The sequence below is a fragment of the Canis lupus genome, chromosome 5 (genome assembly GCF_011100685.1).
Source record: "Canis lupus familiaris isolate Mischka breed German Shepherd chromosome 5, alternate assembly UU_Cfam_GSD_1.0, whole genome shotgun sequence".
Classification (NCBI taxonomy): Eukaryota; Metazoa; Chordata; class Mammalia; order Carnivora; family Canidae; genus Canis; species Canis lupus.
Genome location: NC_049226.1, coordinates 45,755,638 through 45,775,274, shown reverse-complemented (window position 1 = coordinate 45,775,274; position 19,637 = coordinate 45,755,638). Strand labels below are relative to the sequence as shown.

General features: G+C 38.6%; 1 protein-coding gene across 5 annotated transcripts in view; it reads left to right on the top strand.

Annotated features, from left to right (window-relative positions):
* The window catches only part of RAVER2 (ribonucleoprotein, PTB binding 2), a 91,279-nt gene that overhangs the window by 67,869 nt on the left and 3,773 nt on the right, over window positions 1-19,637 (top strand). For 2 of the 5 annotated variants that reach the window (XM_038537238.1, XM_038537242.1), the window contains exon 12: window positions 2,749-3,492. The exons of the other annotated variants lie outside the window; for them this stretch is intronic. In XM_038537238.1, the coding sequence (XP_038393166.1) occupies window positions 2,749-2,916 (168 nt within the window). In that variant the 3' untranslated portion in view covers window positions 2,917-3,492. Of the gene's footprint in view, window positions 1-2,748; window positions 3,493-19,637 lie in introns of those variants that run through there. 5 annotated transcript variants of the gene reach the window in all.

Below are 19,637 nucleotides of genomic sequence, written 5' to 3'. Positions count from 1 at the left end.
TGCTGAGTGTATTAAAGATCCTGAAAGTATGTAATGATAAGAAAGCAAATTAATTACAGATCTAGTTCTACTTAGAAAACAATTTAAAAAGGGCTACTCATGATTATAATAATGGATTATAATAATGGAGTACTGCCATTGAGCTATAGTTATTAATTTTCTCAAAAAGTGCATTTCTTAAATATTCTCTTATTGAGAAAACTTAAAAATAGATATAGTTAAAATTTTATAGTAACACTCTAGTAATGATAGCATTATAGTCAGCTACATAACAGCTACCCTGTTAGTGTGTGTGTGTGTGTGTGTGTGTGTGTGTGTGAAGATTTTATTTTTTTAAAGTAATCTTTACACCCAACGTGGAACTGGAACTCACAATCCTAAGATCAAGAATCACATGCTCTACCCGCTGAGCCAGCCAGGCACCCCATAATACTGTTAATTTGAATGTATAAATGGAATTTGAAATGTCAAGTTCTGAAGTAGTGATATATAGTTAAATCTATGTCAGATGGTTGGGAGAAGCCCACCTTAAGGGGGAAGTGTTTGAGCCAATTTTTTTTTTTTTAGATTTTATTTATTTATTCATGAAAGAGAGAGGGGGGTTGGGAGGGAGAGAAGCAGGGTCCATGCAGGGAGCCCGACATGGGACTTGATCCCAGGTTTCCAGGATCACACCCCAGGCCGAAGGTGGTGCCAAACCTCTGAGCCACCAGGGCTGCCCCAATTAAGTTTTTGTTAAATGCCTACACCTATCATCTAATCATAATCTGTCAAAAGCAAGACATTCCTTCCTCTCCCCTTTTAGTAAAGTAGGTAAAATAGGTACAGTTTCTCTTAAGCAACTTTTCAGTTGGACATAGTCATGAGTTTAATAATGTAAAGAATAATATAGGAATTATTTCAGCTGTTTCATAGGACTGTTTAAATTATGGCTTAGGTTTTTCATTGGACACTTTACCAAACTGGCTAGCTGTCTAGAATGCCCTATGTTAGGAGAATATTATCTACCTGTTTGTTGTGCTCTGCTGTTGCCCTTGGTTACAGGGGTCTTTCCTGAAAGGAAGCTAATTACCTGTTTCAGGGAATCAACCACAGAATGTGTAATAAAACTGTGTGATGAGGAAATAGGAAACAAAACTGAAAAATGAACAAAAAGTCCTGGTTGGGGTTCAGTCCTTTCATATAGAACTTAATGCTGCCATCTAGTGGGAAAAGAGTGCAGAGACTGGCCAAAAAGGTTTTTGTGTGCATCTTGTGGTATACCAAGATCAGAATCTTGTGATAAATACTAAATATATAAAATACTTTTAAAAACCTAAATCTATGTTAAATAATGATTATGGAACCACAGATTATATTTAACCCTGGCTAATAATTTGGAAAATATTTTTTAAATGATTTATGCTAAAAACTGGAATTAAGGAAAACAACTATTTGGAATTTACTTACCCTCATTACTTTAAAATCTTTGTTTATAAACAAAATCAGTTTTTTAAATGTTAAAAAATTAAAAGAATAATTTACAGTATACTTAAATTTAAAGATCTTAATTTCTATTCTCATGTTAGTCTAATTTTTCAAAGGATTTTAATGTTGATATTTTGAGTTCTGTCTAAAAAATTTATTTATTTATTTATTTATTTATTTATTTATTTATTTATTTGAGAGAGAGCTGAGGGCAAGGGGCAGAGAGAGGGGAAAGGAGAGAGGGCCTAAAGCAGACTCTAAGCTGATCACAGAGCCCAACGTGGGACTGGATTTCACTACCCTAAGATCAGGACCTGAGCCCAAATGAAGTCAGTCACTTAACCAACTTTGCCACCCATGTGCACCAAGAGTCCTTATTAAACATACTTAAACCTAAGATACAGAATTTGCATAACTTGGCACAATGAAACCAGTGAGGTACTCCAATTTTACTTTTATTTTTTGGAATGTGCTCCAATACTTTTGGAGGAGCAGTCTTTAAATTCAAAGTTAAGACTTCACGTTATTCATCAGGAAAGGCAAATAGTTGAGAAGCAAAAGTTAATGTGAAAATTAAAAACATCTATGTGCATATATGAGGAAGAGACATTTTATTCTTAATGTCACAAAATAAAGCAACGTTGGTTTTAAGACATTTTTTATTGGGGAAAAGAGAAAAATTGTATTTCAATAAAATTTGAGAAGTGAACGATGCTTAATGCTGAAAAGATAAATTAATTCATGTTTCTCTAGGTACAAAGTCCAAAAGCTGGACTTGAAGCCAGAAAAAAGGAATAGTAAGGGGTTGATACAGATTCTAAAAGAACTAGGGCAGTTGTTCATTTTAGGCTCTCCATCTAATCTAATCCATTAATGAGACAAGTCTTAGAGAAGTTAAAGTGGGGCTAAAGGTAAAAGTGAGGCTGAGGAGCCCTGAGTAGAGGCAGAATTTCAAAAAAAAAAAAAATTTAATTTTGTATTTCAAGAACTATGCACTAAACGGTTGCATTTCTTTTAGAAGAGCATGAATGATAAGTAGCGTGACTTTGGAGGAGCTGAATCCAGTTCACTATTGGCATTAATCTGTCCCACAGGGATCTCCCTGTGGGAGAGTCACAATCCCCTTTTGTGTGAATTCTTATCAGACTTTTACAACTAGCTTTCAGTTCACTTATGGAAGTGAGCTTAAATATTGAGCTTAAGACACCCTGTAAGGATTAGACTTTGCCAGTCAAAAAATGAAACTGCAACATTCTCTTTCTAAATTCATATGAAAATCAGGTCGCCCAAGAGACCAGTGACCTCTTGGCCTCCCCGCCCAGGAGGCTCATATGGCTCAGGCGAAGATCAACGAGAAAGCCAACGAGGGCGCTTCTGCTGCCTGCTGGAGAGCCTGGAGCAGCTGGGGCTCAGGGTGGAAGCTTAGAGAGAAGCCGCAACTGCTGTTGAGCAAGAGAAAGAAAGCCTCCCGGAAATGATCCACAGCATCCAGAATAGCCAGGACATGAGGCAGATCAGCGACGGAGAAAGAGAAGAAGTAAATCTGATGGCAAACCATTTGATGGGACAAACCCTCACCGTTGAAGTTTCCATAGAAACAATCGAAGTTTCCGTAGAAACAATCGGAAACCCCCAGCAGCAAGAATCCCTAAAGCATGCCACCAGGATTATTGATGAGGTGGTCACTAAGTTTCTGGGTGATTTGGGAGATGCCAGGAGTCACTTGATGTCCCTGTACAGTGCATGTTCATCTGAGGTGCCACTGGGGCCTGTTGACCAGAAGTTTCAGTCCATAGTAATTGGATGGGCTCTTGAAGACCAGAAGAAAATGAAGAGAAGATTAGAGACCCTGCTTAGAAATATTGAAAACTCTGACAAGGCCATCAAGCTGTTAGAGCATTCTAAAGGAGCTGGTTCCAAAACTCTGCAACAAAATACTGAAGGCAAATTTAATTAGTTTTGAAACATAAGAGCATTTAAAAATAATGGCATAAAAATCATTAAACACTAGTTCTTTGTGTTAGGCATAACCTTTGATATTGTTATTTCAGATGAGGAAAATATTCCAGTGTCATCAGTTTTGTGAATGATACAATTAAAACTAGAAATATTTTAATTATCTTTCTAGAAGTTTTTTTTTAAGATCTATTTATTATTTATGATAGACATAGAAAGAGAGGCAGAGACACAGGAGGAGGGAGAAGCAGGCTCCATGCCGGGAGCCTGACGTGGGATTCGATCCTGGGACTCCAGGATCACACCCTGGGCCAAAGTCAGGCACTAAACCGCTGAGCCACCCAGGGATCCCCTTTAGAAGTTTTTAGATTGAATTCTTGTATTAGGCTCTAGCACCATATATATATATATATATTTATGATGATTTATATTTTTATATAATATATATGTATATATTTTTTACTGTTCTGTGGATAAATACTTACTATATAGGAGAGAGTAACTGCTCAGCCTGGGCACAAAGCATTATTGTTGTGTCCTGGGCTTTGTCTGGCATGGAGATACTCGGGCACATGGGGCATTAGGTTGACTAGAAATTCTTGACCTTAGGCAGCACACAAACTTACCACCACACATTTACTGTTAACAACGTGGTGTGCTTAAAAGGACAAAAGAAATCACAAAGTAAGAAACTTTCCCTATATCATCTTTTTCAGAAAGCACTTTTTTTGGACATCTGTATCAAAGTATTTTGAATTTAAGATTTATGCATCTGATAATATGAATATGAGTCTTGAAATATATAAAGACTTGGTGTAAAGTGCAAGAGAATTCAACTCTAATGTTATCACTGTGAGCAACTATATGTCCACCTCATTTTTTTCCAAGTGCATAATTTCTCTAAATTTTAATCATTACAGAAATAGTGTTGTACCTTGCCTTTTTTTGAAAAAAAAAATGCTGCTAGAAAGTCTAATTGTCAACTTTAAAAAAATAAAAAATAAAAAAATTCATATGAAAATAAAAAATTAGTCTACATTTACATGAAGATAAAAATATTTGCTTTAATTAAAGGAAGAAAATAATATTTCTTTCTTTAAATCCAAGTATAAAATAGCAACTGCATGGTTACAAAATAGGCTTCATACTAACTGTGTGCAAAAAAAAAAATGTATTTTTAGAAATAAGGGAGATTGGATTAGTGGAAAGGACACCGGAATGAGGAAAAAATGGGTTGGATTCATGACTCTAATATTTAATAACCTTGTGATTTCAGCCAAGTCACCTAAGGTATCTGATCTTTTGTTTTCACATCTATTCAATAGAGATCATTCCTTTTCTGCTTACTGCATAGGGCTGATGTTAGTGACACAGTATAAGAATATCATCATTTGGGCAGCCCCAGGTGGCTCAGCAGTTTGGCGCCGCCTTCAGCCCAGGGCGTGATCCTGGAGACCCGGGATCGAGTCCCATGTTGGGCTCCCTGCATGGAGCCTGCTTCTCCCTCTGCCTGTGTCTCTGTCTCTCTGTCTCTCATGAATGAATGAATAAAAATCTTTTTTTTTTTTTTTTAAAGAATATCATTAAGTTTTGTCAGTTTCTTTCTCAAATGTAATATGGTTTGGATATTTTGCTAATTTGATTAACACTGGAATAGTGGACATTCTCTTCTGCTCCGTGTCTTTCATTAGTTTCTCCAAAGCGTAAATGCCCATTGAAATTGTTTTTTCTCCTTCGGATTTTCAAAGTGTACCAATTTCTCACTTGTTTATTCCATGTAAAATTTTAACCAGAGTTTTAAATCATATAATCTCTGTGTTTGCCCACATGTATATATCTAACACTTATCTCTTCCATTACCACATTTTTATAGAGCTGCTATTTAATTTTTCCAGGTTCCAAGATCAGTTTATTATTTCACTTATAATCCTTAGCCTGGCATGCCAGCCCCTCCATGACTGAGGCCAGCTCACCTTTCCAACCTTATTTGCTCCTACTCTCTTCCATGGATCAGCCATGGTGTGCCCTCCCAGGCCCGGGCCTTCCTGCCCCCTCCTTTGCTCGGGCATTTTCTCTCACCCGGGAGGGTCATTCCCATGACCCTCATGTCCACATATGGCATTGTCTCCAAATCCAGATTCAGATGCCTTCTCATCCATGAAAATTTTGTCCACATTTCACAAACTCCCTTCTCCCCATTTTCCCTTCTATGAAAAACTTGAGCACTTTGCCTCTATTTCTCCTCTGGCATGGTGGCTTTCTCCTTTTAGAAATGTTTTGTACTTTTCTTCCCCTCCTAGGATATGAGTTCTTGGAGGATACTCTTCAAACTTCATGTATCTAGGTAACCCCACAGCACACAGCCCGGTGCCCTCAATAGTCAGTCTATGAAGGAATGGATGTCTGTATCCTGCAAATCTGAACTAAAAGGAAAAGTATTTGCCTGCTTTATACTCTTCCCCTTTTGTGGTTTTCTTTTTTTCTGATATTTGATCCAGATTTATTTCTCCAAGAATATTGAACTTTGTTTCAAAAAGGTTAATCAACTATCATCACTTCCCATTGTACCCAGCAGTCCTTGCACTAATAATTAGATATGTTTGATAGCGCATATCAGAAAAATGATCTTTCTCCCAGTTATCGTCTGGGCGATAATGACCTCCATTTTCCTTTCCTCATCTGACTGATCTTTCCTGTATGGCCCAGAGGAGTGTTTTGCTGATCTGCATGTCACATGGTTCCTCCTGTGAATGTGGTAGCACAACTGGGAAGTCCTTTCAGTGGAAGCACCAAATAAATTTCCTCCCTGGCTTCTGAGAATAAAGATAGCATTGTGAGAGAGGAAAATTCAGATTATTGATTTGCTTCATACTAAGACAAGAAATATGGATTACTACACAGCAGGAAGAATCAAGGGAGGAGAATCAAAAGTGTATGATTTCCAGATCCTGGAGTTAGATATTTTTACTTTCTCTGTTATCTTTGAAGAATGAATTGGGTTCTCAAACAAGTAGCTTTTCAAAATTTAATAAGCTGATTATTTATTAGAGGAAGAACACTAATAAGAAAAAGAGGTCTTTTTACCTGAAGCTAAGAGTCTGACAATGTTAGTGGCCACAGTCTAACATGTAGTAAGATTACCAGACCAATAAAGGGGTTCAAATGAAAAAGGCAGCTGAAAAGAGCCTTGATAGTGGAGGAATGAAGGTCTTCATATGCAATTTTGTTATAGGCAATCTTAATCTAGGGTGGAATCTCTCTTTTTTTCCCCCCCACAAATCCTTGCCAATACTTGTTATCTCTTGTCTTTTTTAAATTAAGTTTTTAATTTTAATTCCAGGATAATTAACACCTCCTGTAATTTTGCTAATAGCCATTCTTCTAGGTATGAGGTAATATCTCATTCTCGCTCCCTCCATGACCAAGGCCAGCACGTCTTTCCAATTTCATTTACCACTGCTATCTTCCATGCACCATCACAGGTTTATTCCTGCTATCTGTGGTTTTGATTTGCATTTCCCTGATGATTTGTGCTATTAGTGCTTTTCATGTGCCTATTGGCTATCTCTACATCTTCTTTGGACAGTTGTCTATTCAGATCCTCTGTCCATTTTATAATAGCAGTTTGGTTTTTTGCTATTGAATTGAATGAGTATTTTATATATTTTGGACATTAACCCCTTATCAGATATATGATTTGCAAATATTTTCTCCTTTAGTAGGTTGCTTTTTCATTGTGTTGATGGTATCTTATGCTGTGTAGAAGCTTTTCAGTTTCTTGTGCTCCCCCTGCTTTGTTTTTGCTTTTGTTTCCTTTAACTTTTGGTTTTATACCCAAAAAACCATCACAAGACTGATGCCAAGAAGCTTACCACCTATGTTTTCTTCTAGTTTTATGGTGTTAGATTTACTAAAAAAAAAAAAAAGAAAAGGAAAAAAAAATCTGCTTATAGTCTTAATTGGGTTCCCTACTGTAATAACTTGCTTTTCTTTTGTTGCTTTTAAGAGTCTCTCCTTGTCATTTAATGTCTAATAATTTAATTATAATATGTCTCAGTGTAGGTCTCTTTGAATTCATCTTGTTTGGTACTTGTTGGGCTTTATGGATCTGGTTGTGTGTTTCTTTCCTCAGGGTACAGAAATTTTCATCCATTAATTCTTTGAAAAAGCTTTCTCCTCCTCTTGCTCTCTTCTTTCCTTATGGGACTTCTATAATGTGTATATTGATTTGGGTTTTTTTTGTATTTTTTTAACTTTTTAATTTTTTAATTTTTTTTTTATTTTTTATTGGTGTTCAATTTACCAACATACAGAATAACCCCCAGTGCCCGTCACCCAATCACTCCCACCCCCCCGCCCTCCTCCCCTTCTACCACCCCTAGTTCGTTTCCCAGAGTTAGCAGTCTTTACGTTATGTCTCCCTTTCTGATATTTCCCACACATTTCTTCTCCCTTCCCTTATATTCCCTTTCACTATTATTTATATTCCCCACATGAATGAGAACATATAATGTTTGTCCTTCTCCGACTGACTTACTTCACTCAGCATAATACCCTCCAGTTCCATCCACATTAAAGCAAATGGTGGGTATTTGTCATTTCTAATGGCTGAGGAATATTCCATTGTATACATAAACCACATCTTCTTTATCCACTCATCTTTCGATGGACACCGAGGCTCCTTCCACAGTTTGGCTATTGTGGACATTGCTGCTAGAAACATCGGGGTGCAGGTGTCCCGGCATTTCATTGCATCTGTATCTTTGGGGTAAATCCCCAACAGTGCAATTGCTGGGTCATAGGGCAGGTCTATTTTTAACTCTTTGAGGAACCTCCACAGTTTTCCAGAGTGGCTGCACCAGTTCACATTCCCACCAACAGTGTAAGAGGGTTCCCTTTTCTCCGCATCCTCTCCAACATTTGTGGTTTCCTGCCTTGTTAATTTTCCCCATTCTCGGTGTGAGGTGGTATCTCATTATGGTTTTGATTTGTATTTCTCTGATGGCAAGTGATGCAGAGCATTTTCTCATGTGCGTGTTGGCCATGTCTATGTCTTCCTCTGTGAGATTTCTGTTCGTGTCTTTTGCCCATCTCATGATTGGATTGTTTGTTTCTTTGGTGTTGAGTTTAATAAGTTCTTTATAGATCTTGGAAACTAGCCCTTTATCTGATAGGTCATTTGCAAATATCTTCTCCCATTCTGTAGGTTGTCTTTTAGTTTTGTTGACTGTATCCTTTGCTGTGCAAAAGCTTCTTATCTTGATGAAGTCCCAATAGTTCATTTTTGCTTTTGTTTCTTTTGCCTTCGTGGATGTATCTTGCAAGAAGTTACTGTGGCCGAGTTCAAAAAGGGTGTTGCCTGTGTTCTTCTCTAGGATTTTGATGGAGTCTTGTCTCACATTTAGATCTTTCATCCATTTTGAGTTTATCTTTGTGTATGGTGAAAGAGAGTGGTCTAGTTTCATTCTTCTGCATGTGGATGTCCAATTTTCCCAGCACCATTTATTGAAGAGACTGTCTTTCTTCCAATGGATAGTCTGTCCTCCTTTATTGAATATTAGTTGACCATAAAGTTCAGGGTCCACTTCTGGGTTCTCTATTCTGTTCCATTGATCTATGTGTCTGTTTTCGTGCTAGTACCACACTGTCTTGATGACCACAGCTTTGTAGTACAACCTGAAATCTGGCATTGTGATGCCCCCAGCTATGGTTTTCTTTTTTAAAATTCCCCTGGCTATTCGGGGTCTTTTCTGATTCCACACAAATCTTAAAATAATTTGTTCTAACTCTCTGAAGAAAGTCCATGGTATTTTGATACGGATTGCATTAAACGTGTATATTGCCCTGGGTAACATTGACATTTTCACAATATTATTTCTGCCAATCCATGAGCATGGAATATTTTTCCATCTCTTTGTGTCTTCCTCAATTTCTTTCAGAAGTGTTCTATAGTTTTGAGGGTATAGATCCTTTACATCTTTGGTTAGGTTTATTCCTAGGTATCTTATGCTTTTGGGTGCAATTGTAAATGGGATTGACTCCTTAATTTCTCTTTCTTCAGTCTCATTGTTAGTGTATAGAAATGCCACTGATTTCTGGGCATTGATTTTGTATCCTGCCACGCTACCGAATTGCTGTATGAGTTCTAGCAATCTTGGGGTGGAGACTTTTGGGTTTTCTATGTGGAGTATCATGTCATCGGCGAAGAGGGAGAGTTTGACTTCTTCTTTGCCAGTTTGAATGCCTTTAATGTATTTTTGTTGTCTGATTGCTGAGGCTAGGACTTCCAGTACTATGTTGAATAGCAGTGGTGAGGTGGACATCCCTGTCTTGTTCCTGATCTTAGGGGAAAGGCTCCCAGTGCTTCCCTATTGAGAATGATATTTGCTCTGGGCTTTTCGTAGATGGCTTTTAAGATGTCGAGGAATGTTCCCTCTATCCCTACACTCTGAAGAGTTTTGATCAGGAATGGATGCTGTATTTTGTCAAATGCTTTCTCTGCATCTAATGAGAGGATCATATGGTTCTTGGTTTTTCTCTTGCTGATATGATGAATCACATTGATTGTTTTGTTTTACGGGTGTTGAACCAGCCTTGTGTCCCGGGGATAAATCCTACTTGGTCGTGGTGAATAATTTTCTTAATGTACTGTTGGATCCTATTGGCCAGTATCTTGTTGAGAATTTTTGCATCCATGTTCATCAGAGATATTGGTCTGTAATTCTCCTTTTTGGTGGGGTCTTTTCTGGTTTTGGAATTAAGGTGATGCTGGCCTCATAGAACGAATTTGGAAGTACTCCATCTCTTTCTATCTTTCCAAACAGCTTTAGGAGAATAGGTTTGGTTTCTTCTTTAAACGTTTGATAAAATTCCCCTGGGAAGCCATCTGGCCCTGGACTCCTGTGTCTTGGGAGGTTTTTGATGACTGCTTCAATTTCCTTCCTGGTTATTGGCCTGTTAAGGTTTTCTATTTCTTCCTGTTCCAGTTTTGGTAGTTTGTGGCTTTCCAGGAATGCGTCCATTTCTTCTAGATTGCCTAATTTATTGGCGTATAGCTGCTCACAATATGTTTTTAAAATCGTTTGTATTTCCTTGGTGTTGGTAGTGATCTCTCCTTTCTCATTCATGATTTTATTAATTTGAGTCTTCTCTCTCTTCTTTTTAATAAGGCTGGCTAATGGTTTATCTATCTTATTAATTCTTTCAAAGAACCAACTCCTGGTTCTGTTGATCTGTTCCACAGTTCTTCTGGTCTCGATTTCGTTGAGTTCTGCTTGAATCTTTATTAACTCCCTTCTTCTCCTGGATGTAGGATCTATTTGCTGTTTTTTCTCTAGCTCCTTTATGTGTAAGGTTAGCTTTTGTATTTGAGTTCTTTCCAGTTTTTGAATGGATGCTTGTATTGCGATGTATTTCCCCCTTAGGACTGCTTTTGCTGCATCCCAAAGATTTTGAACGGTTGTATCTTCATTCTCATTAGTTTCCATGAATCTTTTTAATTCTTCCTTAATTTCCTCGTTGACCCTTTCATCTTTTAGCAGGATGGTTCTTAACCTCCACGTGTTTGAGGTCCTTCCAAACTTCTTGTTGTGATTTAGTTCTAATTTCAAGGCATTATGGTCTGAGAATATGCAGGGGACGATCCCAATCTTTTGGTATCGGTTCAGACCCGATTTGTGACCCAGTATGTAGTCTATTCTGGAGAAAGTTCCATGTGCACTCGAGAAGAATGTGTATTCATTTGAGTTTGGATGTAAAGTTCTGTAGATATCTGTGAAATCCATCTGGTCCAGTGTATCATTTAAAGCTCTCGTTTCTTTGGAGATGTTGTGCTTAGAAGACCTATCGAGTGTAGAAAGCGCTAGATTGAAGTCACCAAGTGTAAGTGTATTATTCTCTAAGTGTGTCTTAACTTTGGTTATTAATTGATTGATATATTTGGCAGCTCCCACATTCGGGGCATATATATTGAGGATTGTTAAGTCCTCTTGTTGAATAGATCCTTTAAGTATGATATAGTGTCCCTCTTCATCTCTCACTACAGTCTTCGGGGTAAATTTTAGTTTATCTGATATAAGGATGGCTACCCCTGCTTTCTTTTGAGGACCATTCGAATGGTAAATGGTTCTCCAACCTTTTATTTTCAGGCTGTAGGTGTCCTTCTGTCTGAAATGAGTCTCTTGTAGACAGCAAATAGATGGGTCCTGCTTTTTTATCCAGTCTGAAACCCTGCGCCTTTTGATGGGGTCATTAAGCCCGTTCACATTCAGAGTTACTATTGAGAGATATGAGTTTAGTGTCATCATGATATCTATTCAGTCCTTGTTTTTGTGGATTGTTCCACTGAACTTCTTCTTAAAGGGGAATTTTAAGAGTCCCCCTTAAAATTTCTTGCAGAGCTGGTTTGGAGGTCACATATTCTTTCAGTTGCTGCCTGTCTTGGAAGCTCTTTATCTCTCCTTCCATTTTGAATGAGAGCCTTGCTGGATAAAGTATTCTTGGTTGCATGTTCTTCTCATTTAGGACCCTGAATATATCCTGCCAGCCCTTTCTGGCCTGCCAGGTCTCTGTGGAGAGGTCTGCTGTTACCCTAATACTCCTCCCCATAAAAGTCAGGGATTCCTTGTCTCTTGCTGCTTTAAGGATCTTCTCTTTATCTTTGGAATTTGCTAGCTTCACTATTAAATGTTGAGGTGTTGAACGGTTTTTATTGATTTTAGGGGGGGATCTCTCTATTTCCTGGATCTGAATGCCTGTTTCCCTTCCCAGATTAGGAAAGTTTTCAGCTAGAATTTGTTCAAATACATATTCTAGCCCTCTGTCCCTTTCGGCGCCCTCAGGAACACCAATTAAACGTAAGTTTTTCTTCCTCAGGCTGTCGTTTATTTCCCTTAATCTATCTTCATGGTCTTTTGTCTCTTTTTTCCTCAGTTTCCCTCTTTGCTATCAACTTGTCTTCTATGTCACTCACTCGTTCTTCCACCTTGTTAACCCTCGTCGTTAGGACTTCTAGTTTGGATTGCATCTCATTCAATTGATTTTTAATTTCTGCCTGATTAGCTCTAAATTCTGCAGTCATGAAATCTCTTGAGTCCTTTATGCTTTTTTTCTAGAGCCACCAGTAGCTGTATAATAGTGCTTCTGAACTGGCTTTCTGACATTGAATTGTAATCCAGATTTTGTAACTCTGTGGGAGAGAGGACTGTTTCTGATTCTTTCTTTTGAGGTGAGGTTTTCCTTCTAGTCATTTTGCTCAGTGCAGAGTGGCCAAAAGCAAGTTGTATTGGGAAAAGGAGAAAAAGGGAAAAAGAGAAAAGGAGAAAAAGAGAAAGAAGGAAAGAAAAGAGAAAGAGGAAAAAAAAGGAAGAAAAAAAAAGAAAAAGAGAAAGAGAAAAAGAAAGGAAAAAAAAGGGGGTGGGGGAAGGAAACAAATCAAAAAGCAAAACAAAACAAACAAACAAACAAAGAACCACGGGGGAGTATCTTCTGATTCTGTGTACTTTAAGTCCCTTGGCTTCCCCTGGAACTTGTCCGTCTAGCTGGTCTTCTGGAGGAGGGGCCTGTTGTGCTGATTTTCAGGTGTTGGCAGTTGGGGGAGCTGCTGTGCCCCTGCTTGGTGCAGGGCTCAGTGGGGGTTGTTTACCCCGTGAGGCCGCAGGAGGAACAGCCCCAGTGGCTGCAGCAGCTCTGGAAACCTGGATTCAGCTCCCGCAGGAACTACTCCATCTGCAGGGCCTGGAGGCTCCGGGGCGGGGCCGCTGATCTGCTCAGCTCGGGGCAGGAGCGTCCTCGCTGTCCTGGGCCCTCCCGGCCTCTGCCTGTCCCGGGGGAGGCCGGATCCTGGGCTGTGTCCCGGCGCCCTGTGCTCCGGGGCCTGCGCTGTTGGAGCGCTCGGGCTCCCCCTCTGCGGAGCCGCCGCCCGAGCCCCCCGAGCTGCTCCTGGAACCGCGCAGGCCCCTCCGCCCAGAGCCTCTTCCTCTGCCCGAGCCCCTCCGAGCTGCTCCGGGTCCCGCCGCCCGCGCTGCAGCCCTTAGGGAGCTCGGCGCACTCTCCTGGGCGCGCAGTTGCTCTGTTACTGTCCCGGGGAGCCCGAGGGCACCCCCGCCCTCCTGGGTCCTGCTCCAACTCCCTGCGAGCCCCTCTCCGCCCGGGAAGGTCGGTGCAGCTCCTGCTCCTCCGGGACGGGGCTCTCCTGTCCTGGGGACACTCGCCCCGGCCTCAGCCCGGCTCCTCGCGGGGCCCCTCCCCCTTGGAGGCCTTTTGTTTCTTTTTTCCCGTCTTCCTACCTTGATAGAAGCACGAACTCTTCTCACTGTAGCATTCCAGCTGTTCTCTCTTTAATTCTCAGGCCGAATTCATAGATTTTCAGGATAATTTGAAGGTTTTCTAGGTAATTTGGTGGAGACAGGTGACTTGGGGACCCTACTCTTCCGCCATCTTGCCCCTCCTCCTATATTGATTTGTTTGATGGTGATCCATATCCCTTAAGCTAATCTTCATGCTTTTTTTTTTTTTTCCAACTCTGATTAGATGAAATCCACAGACCTGTCTTCAAGTTCATTAATGCTTTCTTCTGGTTGATCTAGTCTGCTGTTGAACCTTTCTATCAATTTTTTTTTTCAGTTGAGTTGTATTCTTTAGCTCTGATGTTTCTAGTACTTTTAAGGTATTTTCTGTCTCTGTTGAAATTCTTCCTTTGTTCATGCCACATTTTCCTGAGCTTTTTCTTTTTACTGTCAGTTCAAACTCCTCTCAGGTAAATCACTTATCTCTGTTTAAGTGCAGTATGTTTCTGGATATTTATCTTGTCCTTTTGTTTGCAATGCATTTCCCTGTTTCTTTGACTCTCTGTGTTTCTGCACATTAGATAAAATAGCCACCCTTCTCAGTCTTGAGAGAGTGGTCTCGTGTAGGGGGTGAACCTGGTCTGAGCTCTTAGTTGTCCCTCAAACTTTTGTGATTGTTCAAGCCTCCTCCTCTGTTTTAGTGACTCTCAGTAATTGAAGGTGTGCTAAGACTTGTCAGTGACCTAAAAGGATGAGTTGCAGTTAGCACCTAGATGCAGGCTGATTAGAACCTGAACATTCAGGCAACAGCTGGGAAAATACATAAGCCTCTTCCAGTGAGAGATAGAAATGGGAGTTTTTGCCTGTACCCTCTGTGCTGGGTTCATATATATAGTCATAGGTGGGGGGTAGATAGGATGTTCCTGCATCCATTAAGAATTTTGTTTGCTAAAAAAAAAAAAAAAAAAAAGATTTTTTTGTTTGCTACAGTGCTGTTGGACTCAAGAATAGAAGTTCTGTTGGCTGTCAGAGTGAGGCAGTCCAGGGACCATCCCTTGGGTGGCAGCCATAAAAGCTGGGGCACAGATATATGTAAAAACTCCTTCTAAGGAGACATTAGTAACTTGGAGTGGGCTGGAAGGAGCAGGTGGATTTGGTTTTTGTTTTGTTGATGGTTCCCTTCACTCTGCAAAAGCTTTTTAGTTTGATGTAAGCCCAGTTGTATTTTTTGTTTCTTGGTTTTGAGTGTTTCTGCTTTTGTCTTCCTTGGAGGAGACATATCCAGAAAAATATTGTGAAGTTTGATATCTAAGAGATTCCTGCCTTAAAAAAAAAAAGAGAGAGAGAGAGAGAGAGAGAGAGATTCCTATTTTTTTCTTTTAGGAGTTTTATGGTTTCAGGTCTCACATTTAGGTCTTTAATCCATTTTGAATTTATTTTGTGAATCATGTAAGAAGGTAAGCCAGTGTCCTTCTTTTGCATGCAGTTGTCCAGTTTTCTCAGCACCATTTTTGGAAGAGATGGTTTTTGCTCAATTGTGTATTTTTGCCTTCTTTGTTGTAGATGAATTGACCACATAAACATGGGTTTATTTTTGGGCTCTCAATTCTGTTCCATTGATCGATGTATCTATTTTTGTGCTAATACCATGCTGTTTTGATTACTACAGCTTTGTGATATAATTTGAAACCTGGGATTGTGATACTTTCACTTTTGTTCTTCTTTCTCAAGATTGTTTTGACTACTTAGGGTCTTTTGTGGTTCCAGACAAATTTTTGGATTATTTTTTTTTTGCTATAGTTCTGAAAAAATACTGTTGATATATTTTTAAAGATTTTATTTATTTATTCATGAGAGACACAGAAAGAGAGAGGCAGAGACATAGGCAGAGGGAGAAGTAGGCTCCATGCAGGGAACCCGATGTGGGACTCGATCCTGGTACTCCCCAGGATCACGCCCTGAGCCAAAGGCAGATATGCTCAACTGCTGAGCCACCCAGGCATCCCAATACTGTTGATATTTTGATAGAGATTGCATTAATTTGGTAGATTGCATTGGGTATTATGGACATTTTAAGACTTCTTCAAATCCATGAGCATGGTATATTTTTCCATGTATTTGTGTCATCTTGAGTTCTGTCATCAGTGTCTTATAGTTTTCAGAAGATATGGTCTTCTGATAGTTTTCAGAAGATAGGTCTTTCACCTCCATGGTTAAATTTAATCCTAGATATTTGATTCTTTTGATGTAATTGCAAATGGGAATTATTTTTATTTCCCCTTCTGCTATTTCATTATTAGTGTATAGAAATGCAACATATTTCTGTATATTGATTTTATATTATACAACTTTTCTGAATTTTTATTTTTTTAAAGATTTATTTTAGAGAAAGAATTATTTTAGCTAAAGAAAGAGTGTAGAAGGAGGAGGGACAGAGGGAGAGGGTGAGAGAAAATCCTAAGCAGGCTCCACATCCAGCATAGGGCCTGATGTAGGGCTTGACCTCATAAAGATAATGACCTGAGCCAAAATCAAGAGTTGGATATTCAACTGACTCAGCCACCCAGGCACCCCTGAATTCATTTATTAATTCTAGTAAGTTTTGGTTGAGTCTTTAAGTTTTCTACATAGAGTATCCTGTTCTCTCCGGATCTTGGCAGTTTAACTTCTTATCAATTTGAATGCCTTTTCTTTTTCTTATCTGATTGCAATTGCTAGGACATTGAATAAAAGTGGCAAAGTGGACATCCTTGTCTTGTTCCTGATCTTAGAGGAAAAGCTCTGTTTTTCAATATTGAGTATGATGTTAGCTGTGGGTTGTCATATATGGCCCTTATTATGTTATGTTCTCTCCATACCCACTCTGTTGAGTTTTTATCATGAATTTATGTTGAATTTTGTCAAATACTTTTTCTGCATCTATTGAGATGATCATATGATTTTGATCCTTCCATTTCTATGTGTGGTATATCACATTGATTGGTATATATTGAGCCATCCTTGCATCCTTGGAATAAATCCCACTTGATGGTAGTGTTGTATGGTCTTCTTAATGTATTTTGGAATTTAGCTTGCTATTACTTTGTTGACAATTTTTGCAACTATGTCTATAAAGGATACTGGCCTGCAGTTTTGTTTTTTGGTAATATCTTTGGTTTTGGTATCAGAGTAATGCTGGCCATTTGAATGAACTTGAAAGCATCCCTACCTCTTCCATTTTGGGGAATAGTTTGAGAATAGGTGTTAACGCTTCTTCAAATATTTGGTAGAATTCACCTGTAAAGCCACCTGGTCTTAGACTTGTTGGGAATTTTTTGCCATTCAACTTTCTTACTAGTAATTGGTCTATTCAGATTTACCATTTCTTTCTGATACAGTCTTGGAAGATTATATGTTTCTAGGAATTTATTTCTTATAGTTTGTCCAATTTGTTGGCATATAATTTTCTGTAGTAATTATTTTTTGTATTTTTTGTATTTCTGAGGTATCCATTGTAACTTTCATTTTCAATTTTCAGTTTTTTTATTGATTAGTTGGCTAATGGCTTGTCAATTTTGTTTCTTTTCAGAGAACAAGTTCCTTAGTCTCATTGATCTTATTGTTTAAGGACTTATTTCATTTCTTTCCATTCTGATCTTTATTATTTCCTTCTTTCTACTAACTTTGGGCTTTATTCTTCTTATTCTAGTTCCTTTAAGCATAAGGTTAAATTATTGACTTGAAAGTTTTTCTTGTTTCTTGAGGTAGGCCTGCATTGCTGTGAACTTCCCTCTTAGAACTGCTTTAAGCTGCATCCTAAAGATTTTGAACTGTAGGGTCTCCATTTTCATTTGTGTCCAGCTAGTTTTCTGATATCCTTTTTTGATTTCTTCATTGACTTACTGGTTGTTTAATAACATGTTAGCCTACATGTGTTTGTGTTTCTTCCAGTTTTTTTCTTCTAATTTCTAGTTTTATACTGTCCTGATCAGAAAAGGTATTTGATATATGTTTTCTTAAATTTATTGAGACTTGTTTTGTGGCCTATATACCTTGAAGGATGCTCCACATGCCCTTGAATATTCTGCTCTTTTGGGGTGGAATGTTCTAATATCTGTTAGGTCCCTCTGATCTAAAGTTGTATTCAAAGGCATTGTTTCCTTATTCATTTTTCCATCTGGATGACCTATCCATTGATGTAAGTGTGTTAACATTCCCTATTATTATTATATTACTGTCAGTTTTTCCCTTTATGTCTGTTAATACTTGTTTTATATAGTTAGTTGTTCCTAAGTTGGGTGCATAAATATTTACAATTGTTATATTTCTTCGATTGATCCTTTTAACAATATGTAATCACTTTTTTTTTTTCCTCCTGTGATAGTCCTTGTTTTAAAGTCCATTTTATCTGAGTCTTAATATCCCAGTTGTGGGGTTTGTTGTGTTGGTGGGGGGGGGGGGGGTTGGCTTCCATTTACATGAAATAATTTTTTTCTGTATCTTCATTTTATTATTTTTTTAAGGATTTTATTTATTTATATGAGAGACACAGAGGGAGAGAGGCAGAGACATAGGCAGAGGAAGGAGCAGGCTTAATGCAGGGAGCCCGGTGTGGGACTCGATCCTAGGACCACGGGATCATACCCAGAGCCAAAGGCAGACGCTAACCGCTGAGCCACCCAGGCGTCCCTGTATCGTCATTTTAGTCTGTATATGTCCTTAGGTCTAAAGTGAGTCTTTTATAGGCAACATATAGATGGGTCTTTGGGTCTTGTTCTTTTTATCCATTCTGTGTCTTCTGATTGGAGCATCTAGTCCACCTCTGCCTGTATTTCTGCCTCTCTCTCCACTCTGTGTCTTTCATGAATAAAATCTTTAAAAAAATAATAAAATTACTGATGGGTGAGCCTGGATGGTTAAGCATCTGCCTTCAGCTCAGGTCATGATCCCAGGGTCCTCTGATAGAACACTACATCAGGCTCCCTGCTCGGTGGGGATCCTGCTTCTCCCTCTCCTTCTGCCTGTTGTCCTCACTGCTTGTACTCTCTCTCTTCCTCTGTCAAATGGATGGATAAATTTTTTTAAAAGATATTTCAACAAAATAATTTATTTTAAAAAATAATGTAATTAATGATATGTACTGTCATTTTAACTTTTTTCTGTTCCTTTCTCTCTTGCTCTCCTTTGTGGTTTGATGGCTTTCTTTAATGTTATGCTTAGATTCCTCTCTATTACAGGGGTTTAGTTACCATTGGGTTCATAGACAACATCCTATGTGTGTACAGCAGTCTACATTGAGTTGATGGTCACTTTTCAAATACATTCTAAAAGCATGAAATTTTTACTCCTTCCACATTTTATGTATACATTGTCTTATTCTGTATCTTTTTATTTTGTGTATCTCTTGACTAATTTTTGTGTATATAATTTGTTACTACTTTGTGTTTTAATTTCCTTACTAGCTTTGTGATTGATCTACTACTTTTACTATATGTTTACTTTTACCAGCAAAAGTTTTTCCCTTTGTAATTTTCAGCTAGTTATGGCCTTTTCTTTCCATTTATAGAATTCCCTTTGACATTTCTTCTAAGGCCAAATACAGTGTTCTTGGTTGTAGATTTTATCCTTTAGGCACCTTAGTTGTATCATGCCACTCACTCTGGACTATAAAGTTTCTACTGAAAAATCAGATGATAGCCCTATGGGAGTCTTCCTTGTAACTGTTTGCTTGCCAATTTAATTAACAGTATTGGTGTGGATATCCTTGGGTTCATCTTGTTTGGGGCTGTGTTTCCTGGACTGGAGTTTCTGTGTCCTTCCCCAGCTTAGGAAAGTTTCCAGATGTTATTCTGCCCCCTTCTCTCTCTTCTCCTTCTGGGACCCCTATAATGTGAATATTATGGTGATGATGTTGCAGAGGTCTCTTAATCCGTCATTATTCTTTTTGCT